The following is a 21,600-nucleotide window of genomic DNA, read 5'->3' as shown; positions in this document are numbered from 1 at the left end:
TCCAGAGGCAAGGACTGGTAGTTACTGGACAAAGCAGTTTGATAAATAACATGAAAGGAAATGTCCTTGTTTGTTTTTACAGAGGGTAAATATTTGTAACTTAAGAAATAATCAAATTGCATGGCTTAGGTAGTTAAAAAGCATCAAAATAGCTTACTAGATCACCCAGGTGGGCACAGATAATTATCTTCCTAGTGATATAAAGGATGGCATGTCCTGGAGCCAAGGGCTGGATCCAGGCCTTGAGATGACTTAATCATCCCTAGCCCTCGTATCAGGCCCATAAAAACAAGGCTCAGTGACATATATGACCAATTGTACTATATTTATAAAATGCTTGACTTCAGAGATACATTTTTTCATTCAAACAGCCTTTAAATTGATAGCTGGCATCAAGAGAAGCACTCAAACAATGATGCAAGCACAAACTATTTTCTGCACAGCAGCTTCCTATGCCCCTTGCAAGGCCACTCCTGAGAGTTGGAATCCTTGTGGCAATGGCATGGGATGTGTAGGAGAAAATCCCCACAAACTGGGTGGAAGCAGCTCTGCTTATGCAAAGTGCCATTTTTTAAGGATTCCTGCTTTGCTCTGTAGCCCCCTATGCCATATCCATGCTATTCTCAGGAATGGCATGTGGCACAAACTTTAGGAGTGGCCTTGCAAGGGGCAAGGGAGTGAGTGCTGAAGATAGCTTGTGTTCATGTTGTTATGCAAGTGCATCTGTGGATGTGATCAGTCATGCTTGATAGAGGGTGATTCATTCAGTTTTAAGTGACTATAAACGTAGGCTTAACATGCTTACATAGTGATTTAACTTCAGCCAGGATATTTTTGAAATGACAAGTGTGGAATCAGGGGCGTAACTACTATAAGGCAAGGGGAGACAGTTGTCTGGGGGCCCACTGCCTTGGGGGGCCCCCATAGGCAAGTCACATGACTGAGTCCTCCAGCCGCACACCTGCCCAGGCTTCCTTCAGTTGTATTCATCCTCCAAAATTGATGTGAGTGTTAAGACCTCGAGCTACCAGAACAACATGTCTTTCTCTCATACCATTAAATGACTTGCATTGTCCACAATTTACAAAACTTTAAAAAAAATAATTTAGGATGATGTTCTATTGTGGCACATAGGATATATATATCATTTAAGATTTCTTTACTTCATGAGCTGAGCTTCAGTAAGGGGGGGGTGCATTTTAAAACCTTGTCTCTGGGCCCACTCCAACCTTGCTACACCCCTGTGTGGGATATTTGATTTTAAATAACCTTGTCAAATGTTCATTGCAAGGAAGGGTAGTAAATTCATTTTCATTCTAATACAGATGGCAAACCAACTCTAGAATTGTGATTTTTCAGGCTGTGTTCTGGGGAACTCTTGAGTTTTTGGAGGATTCTGGGGTTCTTCATGAAATACAACTTGCCTACTACAGTTGATCTTCCCCTGTAATGTGCAGCCAAAAAGAGTGCTGGATTTGTTCTAGGTTACACTTATTGGTTTATGTAGGGGAACAGGTAGGACCCTATAGGCATTGTTGCAAGCAGGCTTAATGAATCTTAGAAGAAGATCCAGAATCTTCAACAGGACACAGAGGCTCCTTGGCAGGCAAACCATGTGGAAAACATTAAAACTTCTGTTATATAGCACAACTTGGAGCTATTTCTCATGCCTGGCCACTTGTTTATTATCCAGTGCAGACATTTTTGCCTGGATATAGAGTGGCAAGCAGACATAATGAATTTTCCTCATCAGATTATGAGTAGAAAATACAGGCATTCATACCGTTAGCCTATGGCAAATGAGGATCTATAATTGACCTCCAGTAGACAAAAATGTATAACCAGATTGAAAAATAACCCCCCAAAGTAGTCATGTACCTTGAACCTGGGGGAAATGTTCAGCAGTTTCTTCAGAATCTTTCCTTGAAATACCTACTAACCTTTCCCCCCCACCCCCACATAGGGCATGTAATGCACTTTAATAAGAGGCATATCTTCTCAGCATAGGTTCCAGGGTGTTGGGAGTGTCGGTTTGTGAATAAACCACTTGTTAGAAGTGTTTTCCAATATTAAATATGTTACTTATTAATCTGCTGCCAGTCATTCCACCTACTCTGAACGAGGGGTAGGGAAGGGAGTTTAAGGAATGGTATCTGTTTTAAGGAGATTAAAACCAGGTCATTTGGCTGCCATCCAGATATTTGACAGCAGTAGATCCATTGGCTGTTCACTCTTCCTCATTCTTTTTCTTCTAATAGATTCAAACTTGAAGAGAAAAAACTTTGCCTTAGGAATTCTAAGTACATAACTTATAAACCGTTGGCAGTTCTTTAAAATGTTTTGTAGTTGTGTGGTTCCAGTTCTTGCATCTCTGCTTAAATTCCTAGCAAAAGAACATTCCTGCTTAGAGCCATGTGTCAAATTGAAAAGCATGCTCACATTTAAAAAAACTGTCAAATTGCTATATGGATGCATTTCTACATAAAAGAAAGGAATGCTTCTTGAAAAGGTAATGATGGGACAGGAGAAAAGCTTCTGTTGTCTCTTTTTAGGACTGGCAAAAACAGCACATGAAGCTGTGCCAACAATAAGAGATCTTGTGGAGGAGGGCAGGGCCAATTCAGCATCTCTGGAGTTCTGTCAGAAACTACCTGGCTAGCCTTCCTCTGGAAATCTGATAAAACCAACCTGTGCCTCTCCAAAAATCCACTCCTGGTTGGTACATCCTATGGAGTAGAAACCAGACCAGAATCAGGGTGGAGTTACATGGAAATAGCTGGATGATGTGTCTGGTTCCCCACTACTGACCCACAGCCTCATTGCTCTGCTTGTTTTCTTCTTTATCTTTTTTCTAGCCTTGGAATAGGCTTGTATGCTTATAAAATTGCTATTGGCAGACAGAGAAAAACGGTACAGCATGCTAAAAGCACTTTATTGGATGCTTTTTCATTGTCGGGACTCTATTGGCTTAGACTGGACTGCATTGTACACTGTGAAAATTACTAACATGTGACTTCTTTTCTCGTTTCAGAAGATGCAGACTATAGTGCCTTTGGAACAGATACTATGACAAAGAAGAAAAATGTCTTGTCGAATGTGTTGCGTTCAGATAACCATAGGAAAAAACCGCACATTGTCATTAGCATGCCACAAGACTTCAGGCCAGTGTCTTCTATTATAGATGTAGACATTCTTCCAGAAACCCATCGCAGGGTGCGGCTTTATAAATACGGAACTGACAAACCTCTGGGATTTTATATACGGGATGGCTCTAGTGTCAGAGTAACACCACATGGACTAGAGAAAGTACCAGGAATTTTCATATCCAGGCTTGTTCCTGGAGGCCTGGCTCAGAGCACGGGCTTACTGGCTGTCAATGATGAAGTTCTGGAGGTGAATGGTATAGAAGTTTCAGGGAAGAGCCTTGACCAGGTTACAGACATGATGATCGCAAACAGTCGTAATTTGATAATTACTGTGAGACCAGCAAACCAGAGAAACAATGTTGTTAGGAACAGCCGGACTTCTGGTAGTTCAGGACAGTCTACAGATACCAGCCTTCCAAGTTATACTCCACATGCTGTGCCAATCTACCACCCTGAAGAAGAGGAAGACAGTGATGATGATGATATTATTATTGAAGATGATGGTGAGCCACAGCAAATTCCAAAAGCTGCTCCTTCCAGTGAAAATCTGGAGTCATTGACACAAACTGAAACCCCTCATGAATCAATGCAAAATGGGTTCATTCCTTCCAGAGAGGCAAACTTGTATTGTTCAACAGGCAGCATTAACATGGAGTATGAAATCCAGGACTCGGACCAAAAGCCCTTGGAAGAAGATGGGACAATAATTACATTGTGAAACTAAGTGTATTTGCTGTTGAAATTAAGAGGCCATACTTTTTTTTACTTGGCTGTACACCTGCAGTACATACCTCTCAATTACCGTATTCCAGTGGCTTTTTATATCTGCGGAATGGAGCTGAGATATCTGCTGTGACTCTGTCTCAATTTTGGTTCCTACTTAATGAATATTTCTGGAACATGAACTGGTTCTTGTTAGATTTCAAAACAGGACAGCACTCCCATGACTAAAAGTTATGCAATTGTATTTTTTTCCACTTTTCAGTGTACATAACCGGCTTTGGAACAAGCTGTTGATTGTGAGACTCAAGCAAGAGCGCCACAGTTCATTGTTCGTGTCTTGGGTTCTGGCTGGATACATTGTCATTCGTGGAACATATTTGCACAACTGTAGATTTGTCGCTCTCAAAATCCTATAAGATCCGGTCTGAAGAGCACCATATTTCAGCAAAGGAATGTTTATGAAACAATATAAGCATGAGCTACAGCAAGTTCAGTCTGTTACGTAATCAGTACACTATGGAAATGGTGGTATGATCGATTTTAAGTTGTTATAAATAATAACTTGAATGGAAACATCACAATCTGAAAGGAGATAACTACTCATTGGATTTGATACATTGGATAGTTGGGAGGTATAACTTTTTTACTTTTTCCTATTCATCCTTGATTGTATGTGATCTGCTACTGGTGTTGGAGGATAAATTTCCATTGTCATTTACGTTTTTGATAATGCATTAACAAAAAATGAAGTTTTTAAATGGCAATGGCCCTTTAACCTTTAATGAGAGAAACTGTGATCTTGAAATGTTATGATACAAGCTAGTCCCATTAAAGCCAATGGGATTTTTTATTGACTTCAATGCGAGTTGGATTGTATTTATAATATTAACAATCTTAACATATTTCATACCTTAACAAGTTTCCTTAGTATGTCATATCTGACACTGCTGCACATATTGTTGAATGAATTACACATTACAAACTTGAGTAGCTTTTTTGTTAATTGGTGTCTTAATTGTTCTTTTAAGAATATGAAGGTTCTCCTATGGTGATAGAGTTCCTCAAGGAAGACATTGTATAGTCATAAATTAGTCTGGATTTTATTTCAGTTGCTTTCCCTTTGACAGATTTGTTGAGTTTTTAGCTAAGAATATACTTGTATCAGGCATATGCTTATAACTTTCATCACATAATTGTGATTAAGTACAGTCCACTTGATTGCAAGAGGAGAATGTTCAACACATAGATATGACTACCTGGATGCACACCTCTTCATCAGAGGTGTATGTTCAGTACTACTAACATGGTACACAGTACTGTAGATGAGATGTAAAATGAATTTTTAACTTACACAGAAGCATGGAAACCAAAACATTAGTGAGAGGGTTGGATGTTAATTTATTGTGGAAACACAAATATATATATATATATATAGGGTTATTGTGCTGCTTAATTCATTAACTTCTTGATTTTTGATATTTATGCTGCAATCATATGCATGACTGTTTTGGATATATTACACTACAGTTACGAACTTAAGGAAGTGTTATCTTAAACTGTATTAAATTTTATTCCTTAAGATACTAGCCTCAATCAGGTAGCTTTTTATTATGAGGTGGAGTGTATCCTTACAATATATGTGTGAAGCATAAAACAATCTTGGTTTGAAGTTATTTTATTATGTCTGATAAAATTGAGAATTTGACAAAATCCCTGAACGCTAGAGGAAGGATAAGCAAAATGCTGATTCAATTTTGCTATTAAAATGACAGGCTGCATTGCATAGAATTGCAAAGCAATGCAGTTGCCATGATGTCAGAACTTGACAATTTATCACTACCTTGTTTTATTAAATCAGCTAAAATCAGTTTATTGAAATGGAATTTAGTAAATTTTAACTTTTTATATATAAAATGGTACTGGGCTTCAGTATAAGTTAAACTTTGACTATTAGACTTTCATATACTACCTCTTAAAGTTTAATATCTTGTGAAGGGGGAGATGTCTCCTGCTGGAGGAATACATGAAGGCTTGACAAGTACAATTTTTAACTAAAACCCCAAAGTGGCAGACTTTTATTGCAGGTTCTAAGATTCTGTTGTGTGCAGGGGCGTAGCTAGGGGAGAGGGGGCCCGTGTTCATCCCTCTCTCTGGCAACCCCCGAGAGTGAGGGAGATAATGAAGGAAATAGGGAGGGATGGAGCTGGAGGGCCCTCAGGAGCTGGGGGCCCATGTTCTTTGAACCCTTTCGCTCAATTATAGCTACGCCCCTGGTTGTGCGCTCCTTATAAATATTCTCAATTCTTGACTGAAGCTTACATTAATATGTATGAACAAGTCATTTGGATTGCTTCATCAGATAATCAAAATTATTTTGATACTACAGATAAGTAAAATACTGAAAATAATTCAAACCCCTCTCCCTGGCAATCTGAAGACAGATTAGCCTTTTAAGTGCACCTTATCTGAAAGAGAGCAAAATGTGGCTAGAATAGTACATGTTCTTTGAAACTATTTTAATACCAGATGAAGTCAAGCTGAACTGTGAAATCTTACGTTCTTCCACAGCTATGTTGTGTAGGATGATGTTGTCATGAACTGTCTGCAACATGTGTAATTTTGTGACTATTATGTATTTTCTAATCTTTATGCAACATGATTTTTACATGAACATGTATATATAATATGTCAAATGTCAGTATTTTTCTTACCACTTTAATGTATGATGTATGTGGGTACCACTAAAAGAACTTTGATTTTATAAAAATCAAACTGGCACTAGTTGTATGTTAGTCATATTTTTACAGACTCTATAATAAAAAAAAAACAACCCTTATGACTATTGTTCCTTGCTAAGTCCTTCAAGAAGGGCTTCTTTCTTAAGCTAAAGGTTATCAAGTTGGAAGGTTATCAGTTGGAAGCCTACTCTGTGAAGAGCAGAGACAGCTTGAGGAGGTGAACAAGCTTTTCTAAACAGAACATCTAGCCTTTCCCCCCTTCAAACTAACAGGAAAAGGGGAGATTTTGAGGGGCTGGTTTATCTTTAAGGGATAAGTCCTAGTGTGTGTGTGTGTGTGTGTGTGTGTGTGTTGTTTGCTAGGGCTAACAAACTCCAGTGTTTTTGTTTGTCCCTGCCTGGAGCGGGTGGAGTCAGCTAGGGCTGTGGGAGGCCCCACATTCTTTTGACCCACACCCTGAGTCTCAGGTGGAAGCCTACTCTCTACATAAGAGGTGAAGGCCCAAGAGCATAGTGAACAGGGATAGCAAACAGGATGATGGAGTTTTGCAGGAGTTTAGCGGGAAGTGTGCGGGGGAGCCTGGAACAAGCTCCTGTGATCACAAGGAGCCTGGTGGAGAAGAGAACGTAAGTATACATTCCTCCCTCATATTCTTGAGAAAGGCTGTTTGGACTGTTAAATAGCTGACCATTACAGCTGAGACATATCCTTCTAAAAAACTATCACTAAACACTGTAAACAGCCAACAAAACCAGTATGAAGACAGAAAGTCAGCAGGTGAGGGGGCATTTCCCAGTTTATTGCACAGAGTGCCACATGTATGACTATTTGTCCCATGGGCAGAAGTCATGGAGGAGTGATCGGTGCAATAGGCTCCTGGCTCTCAGGGAACAAATTCGTTCCCTTGAGACCAAGGTGGCGGATCTGGAGAAGCTCAGAGAGGCATGCGGACGAGACCTTCAGGGACGTGGTAGAGGCATCCCACTCCAGGGCTGATAGCTCTGCTGCTCTCAGGGAGAATGAAGGTCTCGGGGAAGGAGGACATCGGTCTGAGGAAGAGGGAAATGCTCCTTTAGAAGGGACCCTTTCAGTGGAAATGAGTCTATATCACCTCGCACAGGGGATACTCCTCCGGGGGGGGGCCTCCTTGTAGTGGGTGATTCAATCATTAGAGGTATAGAGGTATGGGTTTGTGACCCACGTGTTGACAACACAGTGACTTGACTGCCTGGTGCGAAGGTTGTGGACATCACGTAGTGTCTAGATAGGCTCTTAGGCAGTGCTGGGAAGGAGACAGCTGTTGTGGTGCATGTCAGCACCAACGATGTGGGGAAATGTAGCTGGGAGGTTCTAGAAGCCAAATTTAGGCTGATAGGTAGTGTTTTGAAGTCCAGGACCCCCAAGGTAGCATTCTCAGAAATGCTACCTGTTCTACACGCAAGTACAGTGAGACAGGCAGAGCTGAGGGATCTCAATGCATGGATGAGATGTTGGTACCGGGAGGAGGGGTTTAGATTTATTAGGCATAGAATACATTTTGGGGAGAGCAAGGCCTGTACAAATGGGACGGGCTGTACTTGAACCAAGATGGAACCAGACTGCTGGTGCTTAAAATAAAAAAAGTTGAAGAGCAGCTTTTAAAATGACACCGGGGGAACAGCCGACAGGAGCTGGGCAGTATCTGGTTCAGCAAGTGCCATCCTTAGAAGTGCAAGCAGGCAAACTATTTAGATAAAACAGAAGGGGACAGAGCAGAACCACATAAAGAGCAGACAGAAGGCAGTGCCAGCTGGTCAAAGAATGAAAAGAAAACATACACCAGGTGAGAGATTCAGAGTATAGGTGCTTATATCTGGGATATTACAGGCCAGTTAGCTTAACCTCTGTTCCAGGCAAATTGATGGAAAGCATCCTCAAGGGTAAAATTGTAAAGCACATAGAAGAACAGGCCCTGCTGGGAGAGAACCAGCATGGCTTCCGCAAAGGTAAATCTTGCCTCACCAACCTTTTGGAGTTCTTTGAGAGTATCAACAAGTGTGTGGATCAAAGTAATCCAGACCATAGTATACCTGGACTTCCAAAAAGCTTTCGACAAAATTCCTCAACAAAGACTCCTGAGAAAACTTAGCAGTCATGGGATAAGGGGACAAGTACATGTGTGGATTGCTAACTGGTTGAAGGACAGGAAACAGGGTAGGGATAAAGGGAGAGTTTTCACAATGGAGAGAAGTAAGAAGTGGGGTCCCCCAGGGATCTGTACTGGGACCAGTGCTTTTTAATTTATTCATACATGTCCTAGAAGTAAGGGTCAGCAGCGAAGTGGCCAAATTTGCAGATGATACCAAATTATTTCGGGTAGTGAAATCCAAAACGGATTGTGAGGAGCTCCAAAAGGATCTCTCTGAACTGGGTGAGTGGGTGACAAAGTGGCAAATGCGGTTCAATGTTGGCAAGTGTAAAGTGATGCACATTGGGACAAAAATCCCCAACTTCAAGTATATGCTGATGGGATCTGAGCTGTCAGTTACTGACCAGGAGAGAGGGATCTTAGGGTCGTGATGGACAGCTTGTTGAAAGTGTCGACTCAATGTGCGGCAGCTGTGAAAAAGGCCGATTCCATGCTAGGGATCATTAGGGAGGGGATTGGAAATAAAACGGCTAATATTATAATGCCCTTATACAAGACGATGGTGCGTCCACACCTGGAGTACTGCGTACAATTCTGGTCACATCTAAAAAAGGGCCTTGTAGAACTGGAAAAGGTGCAGAAGAGGGCAACCAATATGATCAGGGGCCTAAAGCAGCTTTCTTATGAGGCAAGGCTACAACACCTGGGGCTATTTAATTTAGAAAAAAGACTACTGCGGGGAGACATAATAGAGGTCTTCAGGTGAAACTCGGAAAATTAGAATATCGTGCAAAAGTCCATTAATTTCAGTAATGCAAATTAAAAGGTGAAACTGATATATGAGACAGACGCATTACATGCAAAGCGAGATAAGTCAAGCCTTAATTTGTTATAATTGTGATGATCATGGCGTACAGCTCATGAAAACCCCAAATCCACCATCTCAGAAAATTAGAATATTACATGGAACCAAGAAGACAAGGATTGAAGAATAGAACAATATCGGACCTCTGAAAAGTATAAGCATGCATATGTATTCAGTACTTGGTTTGGGCCCCTTTTGCAGCAATTACTGCCTCAATGCGGCGTGGCGTGGTTGCTATCAGCCTGTGGCACTGATGAGGTGTTATGGAAGACCAGGATGCTTCATTAGCGGCCTTTAGCTCTTCTGCATTGTTTGGTCTCATGTCTCTCATCCTTCTCTTGGCAATGCCCCATAGATTCTCTATGGGGTCAGGTCAGGCGAGTTTTCTGGCCAATCAAGCACAGTACACTATACTTTTCAGAGGTCCGATATTGTTCTATTCTACAATCCTTGTCTTCTTGGTTCCATGTAATATTCTAACTTTCTGGGATTGTGGATTTGGGGTTTTCATGAGCTGTACGCCATGATCATCACAATTATAACAAATTAAGGCTTGACTTATCTCGCTTTGCATGTAATGCGTCTGTCTCATATATCAGTTTCACCTTTTAATTTGCATTACTGAAATTAATGGACTTTTGCACGATATTCTAATTTTCCGAGTTTCACCTGTATAATATGCATGGTGTGGAGAAAGTGGATAGAGAGAAATTCTTCTTCCTCTCACATAACACTTGAATTTGATTGCCGGGAAATCTAGGACCATCAAACGGAAGTACTTTTTCACACAACACATAATCAACTTGTGGAATTTTCTGCCACAAGATGTGGTGACAGCCATGGATGGCTTTAAGAGGGGTTTGGATAATGGAGGAGAGGTCTGTCATCGGCTACTAGTTGGAGAGCTATAGGCCAGAGCTATAGGCCACCTCCACCCTCAAAGGCAGGATGCGTCTGAGTACCAGTTGCAAGGGAGTAACAGCAGGAGAGAGGGCATGCCCTCAACTGCCTGTGGCTCCAGTGGCATCTGGTGGGCCACTATGTGAAACAGGATGCTGGAGAGAAGAGCTGCTCTTGTGGTAGAAAGCATGACTTGTCCCCATAGCTAAGCAGGGTCTGCCCTGGTTGCATATGAATGGGAGACTTGGTGTGAGCACTGCAAAATATTTCCCTCAGGGGATGAAGCCACTCTGGGAAGGGCAGAAGGTTTCAAGTTCCCTCCCTGGCTTCTCCAAGATAGGGCTCAGAGAGATTCCTGCCTGCAACCTTGGAGAAGCCGCTGCCAGTCTGTGAAGACAATACTGAGCTAGTTAGACCAATGGTCTGACTCAGTATTTGGCAACTTCCTATGTTCCTATGACTAGATGGGCCTTGGGCCTGATCCAGCAAGGTTGTTCTTATGTTCTGAACATGTTACTTGCTCATCCTCCATTAGGTCAAGATGTAACTGAGTTTGAGCTGCCCCAAATTTGGGGCACTGTCCCTGGCACTGTAGACGGATCACAAGAAAAAGGAGTAGGGTCACATGATGTGCTTCAGGATTCTGAAGTGGGGGAACTCCAAAAATCTAACTCAATATGCTGGCGTATTGGGAGTGGAAATAGGGCAAAATTAATTAGGCACATCTAATTCTGAGCAACTCAAAAGCTTGCTCGCTGCCTTGTGATATTTTAATTGGTGGTCATGCCCCCCCCCACTCTAGAATTATTATTATTATTATTATTATTATATTTATATCCCGCTCTTCCTCCAAGGAGCCCAGAGCGTTGTACTAGATACTTGAGTTTCTCTTTCACAACAACCCTGTGAAGTAGGTTAGGCTGAGAGAGAAGTGACTGGCCCAGAGTCACCCAGTTAGTTTCATGGCTGAATGGGGATTTGAACTCGGGTCTCCCCGGTCCTAGTCCAGCACTCTAACCACTACACCATGCTGGCTCTTATTATTCACTCACTCACTCATTCATTCAGTTTTTATACCACCCTTCCAGAAAGGCTCAGGGCGGTTTACATTAAAACAAAACCATTAAAATCAGTTAACAATTAATGTGTTAAATATGTTGTTAGAATCAACCAATAGCCTCTGCTTCTCCTCCTGAATAGCTTCTCTATCACTCCCCAAAATCCTAAAGTTCTATTTTGACTTATAGCCCAGATTTTCTAAAGGAGTAAAGGATTTTACAGCAGTTTGTCTTACGAATGGGTCTCTGTGTTGAACATTTTTCAATTTGTGAAATAGCTGGTCATGAAGACTCAAGAGCAAACAACTCAAAATGTATGTTAGATGCATTTTTCATGTCTCTGGGCAATGAAATTCCGGGGTGCCACATAACTCAGATTCTAGCTTCCTCTGGAGCAAAGATCATGGGATCAGAAATTATGTTGTCTTTGTGATATTTGACTTACGTACAAATATGCAAGTTGGGCATTACATGAAGTGGAAGTAGAGTATTCCCATAAATCAATAGATTACATTTTCAGAGAGCAACCTTACATTCTATTCCAGTATCTCCAAATATGTCTCCCTCCCTTTCAATCCCCCCCCCTGCATAAAACATACAAGGGGTGAGGGGGATGAGTTGCCTTTCATTCACATCCACCCCTCACATCAGGTGGACATTGGTTCTTGCCATTTTACCATGTTTTTATGGCTTTCCCTTTCCAAAACACTTCAGAGCCATTAACACCTCATTCAGAGACATCCACTGGCCTCTTGTCTTGAGTTACTAGCCAGCATTCTGCCATATGCATGGCCCAGTCACTGTTACCTGATCTCAATAAAGGCAAACCAAAAAAGAAGCCCATGTACTTGCTATCTGTTGCAGTGATCCTTACTACTTTTTCAAGTGGGGGGCGTGGACTCTTTTGCAAAAACCCTTCAATATGAAAGCCATTTCCCACTGTGCTGAACACTGCACAATACTGTGCTTTCCCCAGTGCTGAGAGGACCTTTTAAGAGAGACAAATGCCTCCCTATGCTATGTGGGGGAAACATTTGGAAGGCCTATGCTTCCTAGCTAGGGTTGCCTTATTCAAGCTTCCCAAATCATATTATGCAGATTATGTGGCAACTAATTTGCATCTATTTATTTATTTGGCAGATTTTTATACTTCTCCTCCTCCTTTGCCCTCCCATGTGAACAGATCCAGAGTAAAATCCAGGCAGCACATTTGAAATCTGTGTCAATCTGGGTGGAATTTAGTAGCCTGGTGGAGGAGCCAAAATCTGGGGGCTACCCTAAATCCCAGGGGACATGGCAACCCTATTCCCAGCACTCTGTGCATGTCTTCCAAGATGTTGCAGGAGCTCATGGAGGCTGTGTTTCCCTTACAGGAGCCACCACCCCATTGCTGGGTAAAGTGCAGCACTGCACACAGTGAAGATGGTAGTTGTACCGTGCCAGGGGATTGTGCAGAGTATTCAGCTTTGACCAAAGCTTCAAATGGGTCCAGTAAAGAAGGGGTCTGCCAGCGCTCCCTGGGCCTTACAGTGAAGAGTACAGATCTGTTGTATAATCTTAATAAAAATCCATATTCCGTTCTCTGAGAAACATGTATCCCTGTCTTCCCTCAGGTGCCCAAATTTCCCGTCTTTATGCTGAATGCCCAATCTTCCACCTTAGTCAATTCTTTAAGAGTTGAGCCCGTAGTGTCTGGTTGTCTTTGGTTTACCTCTCCCCGGCACCATCCCCAGGGGCATATCTAGGATAGGGCAGGCAGGGCATGTGCCCCGGTCGCCACTTGAAGGGGGGCGCCATTTTGTAAAATTAAAAAAAGTTTTTAAAATGGCTGCCAAAAACAAAATGGCCACCGTGCATGCTCAAATGGCCTCTGTGAGGCCCTAGGTCATGCCAGGCCTTGCAGAGGCCATTTGAGCATGCGCAGTGGCCATTTTGTTTTCAGTGGCCTTTTTAAAAAAAAAGATTATTTTAAAAAATGGCCACCACACATGCTCAAATGGTCCCTGTGAGGCCCTAAAGGTCAGCGGGATGAGGGGGAACCTTTGCAAACCCCCCTATTCTTTACGAAGCCCCCCAAAGGGGCTACAGGAAAAAAATAATTTAAAAATTAATATAATATAAGACACTGTACACATATTCAGATTGGCACTATGTACAGAGAATCAGGGCCTGTGAATACTGAGCTGACGCTTATGAGCTAGGATTGTATTCATTTGCTCTTACTTTGCTTCTTGTGATAAGTGAGTTAAATGTGATGTCTTGCTAATATGGCTATTAATGGTGAGTTTGTCTTTTAATCAGTGTGAAATCCTTAGTATTAAGGCCCACTGGGAGTTTCTTGCTCTCTTTTTCTCATTTTAACTGTCTTTCTGAAAGACTAGAATATATTCCAAGCAGTGACACAGTTTACTCTGCATATCCTTTAATTATTTACAGAGTATCAGGGAAATGTCAAATTCTCCATAGATTTTTAAAACTTATGTAATGGTGATGCTACAATGCATAGTAGAGAATTAGACAGGCACTTCTGTTTAGTTTTCCAAGTACACCTCCACATAGTATTTGGGTATTTCATGAGCCCCAGCATACTGAAATTTGTAGTTTTCCAGCATTTTTTGGTCTGGCTAAGTCCACTGCTAAATAGTTTTTGAAATATTAAGATTAACGAGCTTGACTTGTATTTTTCAGCTGATATTATGGTAAAGTTATCTCAAAGATGGGTGTCAGATGCTTGGACAGGGGGTGCAATTTCAGTGTTTGCCCTAGGTGCTATTTTCCCTAGATACGCCTCTGACCATCCCCACCTTTCCACATCTCCTAGAAACTCACAGCACTGGAAAACCCAGGGTCCCCCACCATTAGGGTTGCCAACATTTCATTGCCAGAATGAGGGACACAAGTTCCAGAATGAGGGACACAGGTTTGTGGGGGCTGGCTAGGTGGTGGTGGGGGGAGGGCCTGGGAGGTGTATGCAGTGGTAATCAAGAGCCTGAGTATCATTGATGTATATGTAATTTAACTATATGCTATTGAATAAATGAGGGACAAATACTGTCCCTATAGGGAACAACATTTTATCCCCAAAATGAGGGACATCCTGCATAATGAGGGACAATTGGCAAACCTACCCACCATTAAGAACGTAGGGAGCTGCTGAGTCAGACCATTGGTCTGTTTAGCTCAGTATTGTCTACACAGACTGGCAGCAGCTTCTCCAAGGTTGCAGGCAGGAGTCTCTCTCAGCCCTAGCTTGGAAATGCCAAAGAGGGAACTTGGAACCTTGATCCTCTTCCCGGAATGACTCCATCCCCTGAGGGGAATATCTTACAATGCTCACATGTGGCCTCCCATTCAAATGCAACCAGGGTGAACCCTGCTTAGCTAGGGGGACAAGTCAAGCTTGCTACCACAAGACCAGCTCTCCTCACATGCCTTGACTTGTTCACTTGGTGTTTAAATTCTTGGTTTTCTGTCCTTCCCACACAGTGGCAGACCAGGCCTCTTTAGGATCTGAGACAGCATGTTGGGTTGCCATCTCCTCAGATAACACCATCACTGATCCAGACCCTATGAAGTGAAACATGCCAAGCAACTGTACTCGACCACCGCCTAGTTTAGTTTAGATTATTATGGCTCTAGTCCAGTATTCCCCACCCCCTCTCATCCTCACACGAGCCTACTTTGTCTTCCTGGCAGAGAAACAGGCAACCGCCACTGCTGTCCTAGTCCTCTTCTTGCCACTCTGGCTTTGAAAAGAGTAGAAGGAAGTGTATTGAGGGCAGTAGAGTGCTAAGTGTCACCACAGAGATGCTCTGGGCCAGCATTCTACTACCCTTAATACACTTTCTTCTACTCCCTTCTTCAGCCAGCCAAAGCAACACACGAGGTCAGAAGAGGAGGACAAGGAAAGTGATGATGGCTAACATTGCCACCAGGGTTGTTTTGATTTGATTTGTTTCAAGGGTGGGAGACAGGCCTGACACCATGTTGGTGGAGGTGGCCAATCCACAGCCTGTGCTAGTTCGACCTTGGTTTGTCCCATTGGTGGACCACACAATTGTTCATCCTGAGCCTCATTCTCATAGTGGGTTCTTAGAACAGATTAAGCCTCTCACATTAAGCTATTGGCTATCAACATTATGGAATCATAGAGGAGCATTGAATCCAACTGTATTTTAGCTTCTTGTGTTTTCCAGGAAACTGGTTGAAGCAGGATTCTGACCCATAGAATCTGAAAGCCCAATCTTCCTCATGATGTTTGTGTAAAATTAAACTATGATGTCAGAGCTAAGACATTTTGATTTTAAGACCTCAGTTGGATGGGGATGCTGCTTGATCTTATAGATGGTCTTAAGCAGTAGTGTTACACAAGTGGACAAATGTGCTGGTACCCCTCCACGAAAAGAAAAGAACCCACAATTGTCTCTGAAATAACTTGAAACTGACAAACGTAATTGGCACCCATCATTGTTTATTCTGCATTTAACACAAATCAGACTTTGCTTTAGAGTTTTTATGCAACAGAATATTTCAAATAATAACACAAATGAAAATGGCATGGACAAAAATGATGGGACCCTTAACCTAATATTTTGTTGCACAACCTTTAGAGGCAATCACTGCAAACAAGCGACTCCTGTAGCTCTCAATGAGACTTCTGCACCTGTCAACAGGTAGTTTGGCCCACTCTTCCTGAGCAAACTGCTCCAGCTGTGTCAGGTTTGAAGGGTGCCTTCTCCAGACTGCATGTTTCAGTTCTTTCCATAGATGTTCAATAGGATTCAAATCAGGGCTCATAGAAGGCCACTTCAGAATGGTCCAACGTTTTGTCCTTAGCCATTCTTGGGTGCTTTTAGCTGTGAGTTTGGGGTCATTATCCTGCTGGAGGATCCATCACCTGAGACTGAGACAGAGTTTGCTGACACTGGGCAGTATGTTTAGCTCCAGAATGTCTTGATAGTCTTGAGATTTATTTGTTCCCTGCACCCCCAACACATAACCAAGCCTCCTCCATGTTTCACAGTAGGTATGGTGTTCTTTTCTTTGAAAGCTTCATTTTTCCATCTGTGGACATAGAGCTGATGTGACTTGCCAAAAAGCTCCAGTTTTGTCTCATCTGTCCAAAGGACATTCTCCCAGAAGCACTGTGGCTTGTCAATATGCAAATTCCAGTCTGGCTTTTTTATGACAAAATTGGAGCTTTTTGGCAAGTTACATCAGCTCTGTGTCTACAGACAAAAAAAATGAAGCTTAGTACTGAACTGATCAGCTCTGGCCAAATTGCCAATTCATTGCATCCTTTTCCAAATGTCAACAGTCTACTTTACACAACACAAAATCTTTAGTACTAATAGGATTCAAGATTGATTGTGAATGCACGATCTGCAAATATACAGTCTGGCTTACCGTCTTTCAGAAAGGTTTGTTGCAATCAGAGTCCCTCATGGTAAAGCCCAGGGGCCAGTGGTGCCCCCCATCAATCCTAAGTGCAACTCCCTGACTAGTTGTCTACTGGGTCTGTGTGAAACTTCAGCCAAAGCTGAATACTCTGCACAGTCCCCCGGGCACCATGCAAGTCATTCATTCTCACTGTGCAGAGCTGCACTTCATCCAGCACCAATGGGGCTCCTTTAAGGGAAACTGAGCCCTTTCAAGCCCCTGCATAATGTTGGAAGTGTGCATAGAATGCTGGAAAGTGTCTCCCCCCACTGAGCTCTCAAGAGGACTCTGTCCTCCTTAAAGGGCAATTCCAGCACTTAGAAAAGTGCACCAGCACAATAGGAAATGGCTTTCACATTGAAAGGTTTTTTTGCCAAGGTGGCCCTGCTTGAAAAACAGTGAAGATCACTTGTAGATCCATCTTTGTACTCTTAGTCAAAAGCTGTACAGACAAAGAATCTTATATGTTTAAAATTCTGAGTCATTTAAGATGGGGATAAGAAGACTTCAGGCTTGTGGGGTCTGCTTTGTTTTTAATAAAAATCCACCACCAACCACAGGAGGAGAAAAATAGGCGAAGGGGGGAGGACAGATATAGCATTAAGGAACAAGGTGCCTCTAAGCTTCGGAAATTCTCTGTGCTGAGAGAATCCCTTTCTCATTATAGCAGAGTGCACAGAGGCACAACACAGTGGATTTAGTTAGGCAGGCGTGTATGCTGAGAGTAAAGTAACTTGGAGCCAATTCATAGTTTCAAATCAACATATAAGGCATTTATTAAGGAACTCCATTCTAGATAGGAAAGTGAGGAGTTAGGATCTCTAATCTATCTATCTAGCTGGATGCAGATGGATTCTGCATCTTCTCTGCACATATGGTGCAGGGAGAGGAGCTTGTCATGTTGCAAGGTAGAAGGACAGGTAGGGAAGAGAGGAGAGGAAGGAAGTTAGTCCCTGAGATTAGCAATCTACATTTCAAAGGGATAGTATCAGAGCAGTGGAGAAGGGATGACCAATGTCTTGACCCTCTAGCCCTCTGACTCACTAGTCTGTCCTCCACTGTCTGAGACGAGACAGCGCAAAGTCCTTAACTTCCAACACTGAGCACATGCTTTGCCCAGGAATTTGCTTTCAGCTGTAAAACTATGTGGTATCATGTCACCTAAAAGTCTGCTGCTGCTTCCCCTCCAAGCTCTCTTTGTTCCAGCAACCTAAATTTAGAACACAAAACAAGCAACGTTTTATTGCTATTGTCAACAATTGGCAGTTGGAAGCTTAGGTTGATCGATCACACAGAAATCTGTGAGTACATCTCCTGCTGCCTATACATTAAGAGGTTTCCCCTTAGCGTCCAGTGTTTGTACATAAATTTGCTTGTCTTGGCATGGTTGCCTTGCAGGAATTATGTAGCAAGGTGCCAGCATGGTGATCAAATCAAAGAGCAACCTGTCTTAGAAAACCTCTTTAAACTGTGTCAATAATAAGGCAGAATTATGTAAGCAGAAAGCACCCTTCATTATGCAGAAGATTGTAAGGCCTATGATTGTTTGCTGTTGCTGCCGTCACCACCACAAAGAAGAACATGGCCAAGCCTGGTTCTTTGAAGAAAAATTGCACCTGGTCCCTCTCTCTCTTACTCTGCAGTGGTCTCCATGGGAGGGGTGGCAATTGATCTGTGAAGTATTCAAGGATGCTTTGCCTATGTGCTTACGGGGTATCTGCAAGGAGATGCTTGCTGACTTCCTCCCTTCTTAGATGTGGTGTGTCTGTTTCTTCAGACCTGTGTTGCCTCCAAAGAGACAAGCTGTGCCCAAAGGAGAATGAGGCTAGTGTATATTTGGGAGAAGGGAGACACACACCACCCACCCACCACCACCACCACACCTAGGCCTCTCTTTCAGTTTGCTACTGGCCATGACTCGTATAGATCCTGGAGGAAAGAAAAAGGAGAGTAAGGGATTTGTCAGCCTTGGTGCTGTAAACCAGAGCTATGTATAACCCTGCAGTTCCTGGTCCTGAGTATATGTAGGTGTGTGAGAGAGACAGAATATTTGCTACCTAAAAATGACTACACACACACACCCAGTAAAGCTAAAGTGAATTCTGCATTTATATGAGTGCTTTGAATACTCAACTGCTAATATAAATGCTAAGTATTGTTGTTATAACAACAAATCAAATTCTTACTAGTTTTTCAGAAGTGTAGAGTATATGATAACATCATATATTCCAGAGTTTATTCTAAGCTGCATTTTCAAGTGCACAAGAATCCGGTGCAGCCCTCCCCCCACCCTCCCCAAACCATGAGCACCTCCCACACTATTTCTAACTGGGGGGAGATAAAATAAAAACAATGAAAGGGAAAATGAGAACCAATACAGAACTTAAGAGACAGGGAAGAGGGAAGGAAGGGAGGATACGAAAATGAGAAGAAAGGGGAAAGAATGGATGAGATTATCTTCCTTCCCTAAACTATAGTTGAGGACTGAGATATCCTCCCCGCAGAAGTATAAGTGAGGGGGTGATTATAATTTATCACCAGTTAGAATTTATCCTATATAACAAAATGGTTGTTCCTTCAAAATATGGTGAAGGTTCTGTATGGTAGGAATAATAGGTTCTAAGGCTGTCACAGCGTAGAGGCTTATCACAAAATAACTGCTGAAGACCTGCATTGCTGTTGCTGACTGAATCAACTTTAGCTGTAACCCTGTTGTAGGGACAGTGCAACAGGGAGAGCAGGTCTGGTATGAACACAAAGAGATCTAAATTTCACCTTACATGGCAATCGTTGGGGGATAAAGCCACCAGGAACTGATGGAGAATATTTCAGAAGCCATGCATTTCATCATAAGGAAGAAAACTCTCGAGTTAGGAGGCAGGAGAATGGTACAGAGTGTTGGAGGACGAGCAAAACAGAACGATACATGACTCCTGTATAGAGTTGCAAATGAGGAGACAAAAGTCCCACGGTGCTGTAAACTTATTTATTTGAGCCCAACGTGTTTCAGCCGAAGGCTTCTTCAGGGGCAAAATCTTATCCAATGTAATCCTGTTTAAAAAAACCCAAAACCTTTTGTAGGATAGCAGCAAATATGCTCCATCAACTTTGGTAGTCCAAGATACTGTTTCCTGTTTCTGAAGAAAGTTTTTTTTAACAAGATTACATTGGATAAGATTTTGCCCCTGAAGAAGGCTTCAGCCGAAACGAGTTGGGCTCAAATAAATAAGTTTACAGTACCGTGGGACTTTTGTCTCTTCATTTGCAACTGTATTTGGTGCTTCTCGTTTTTCTTCATCTATTTTTGTACAGAGTTGCCAACAGCCTTTAATGCAAATGCAGGACACAAGGGTGGGTGTCTCAGGGTGGGGCCTGCCATCTCGGGGTGGGGCCCAGCCTGCTCAGGTCCCCGCACCATCGCCACTGCCAGGGACCCATGGACAGCCCACTTTTTCTGGCTACTTCCTAGCCAGGAAAAGGAAGGAAGCACCACACTGTTGCAGCTAGGCAACTGCTCGCTTGCTCTTTGCTCTCTGTTCTGCCCCCTCCCCAACTCACTGGTGCTGTTGGCTGAGTCGGAAGGCTCCTCCTCTCCGTTCAATAAAGTTCTCTCCAGAGGGCAGGAGTGCAGGAAGCACCACATTGTTGCAGCTAAGCTGCAGCTAGGCAACCCCTCTCTCTTTGCTCTCTGTAGTGGCTGGCTATGACCCCACACCCAGTGCACTCCCTCTGCCCCGCTCCACCCCCTGCTCTTGCTGTGTGGCCTGGTGGTCAATCCTGTGATATTTAATGAATTTTCCCGTACTGCAGTAAGGCTGCCAGAAAGAGTTATCTCTCTTCGTAGAGTACTTCCCACTTAGCGAAAGTAGAACTGATACATTTGAATAAACAACTTTTTTTTAATGCACACTATGCTCAAGTTGGTTTGTGATCCAAAAGGTCTGCATGAGAGCTGGAACAAGGGGCATGTGTTGTGGTTTTAATTTATTTTCCTTACAAATGGACTATATGTACAATTTGGTTTTGTGTTTGAACTGTGGAGCAAGGAACAGTGTTGTGTCCCAATTAGTTTGTGAATGGTTGAGAAACTGTGTGAATCCACTAGGTCTTGCATAGTGTTTTCCCCCTTCCCCCCCCAAATGTACTCTGTCCCAGATCTGTGGGTTTGTGGTGAAATGTATATATACAGAGAGGATGCTTATTTTGCAGGGGTGCCCTCATAAGCCCATTAGGGCCCAGGTCCAAAATTACCTAGCTGTACCTCTGTGTAAAAATCCACCATTAAAATAATAATTACACTCAGTTCTAATACTTAAAAGAAAAATTCACAGCAGAAGATGAGAACAGTTAAAGTACATTGCTGTATCGAGTAAAACATCCTCAGCAATGCTATAAAAGTTGTCCTAAAAACAAATGTATTGAGCACCTTTCTAAAAATATGAAGCAAATGTACCAAGCCTTTTCTGTGGTTGGAGCTCCAAAGGGAAGGTGCCACAAGAGAGAAGGCTTCAGATGGTGGAAGACGTTTCTCTAGTTGTCCTCAAGGCACAGGTAGGTGGAAGAATGAGATACAGAAGTGCTTTCCCCCCCGGATAGTAATATA

General features: G+C 42.6%; 1 protein-coding gene across 1 annotated transcript in view; it reads left to right on the top strand.

The window, feature by feature from the left end:
- The window catches only part of PARD6B (par-6 family cell polarity regulator beta), a 35,817-nt gene extending 29,116 nt beyond the window's left edge, over nucleotides 1-6,701 (top strand). The window contains exon 3 of the mRNA XM_053250852.1: nucleotides 3,032-6,701. Coding sequence (XP_053106827.1) covers nucleotides 3,032-3,864 — 833 coding nt within the window. The 3' untranslated portion in view covers nucleotides 3,865-6,701. The remainder of the gene's footprint in view (nucleotides 1-3,031) is intronic.
- The last annotated feature ends 14,899 nt before the right edge of the window (nucleotides 6,702-21,600 follow it).

Source organism: Hemicordylus capensis, chromosome 4, assembly GCF_027244095.1.
Source record: "Hemicordylus capensis ecotype Gifberg chromosome 4, rHemCap1.1.pri, whole genome shotgun sequence".
NCBI classification, from domain to species: domain Eukaryota; kingdom Metazoa; phylum Chordata; class Lepidosauria; order Squamata; family Cordylidae; genus Hemicordylus; species Hemicordylus capensis.
The sequence above is the reverse complement of the archived record's forward strand: the minus strand, read 5'-3'. Positions and strand labels throughout refer to the sequence as shown.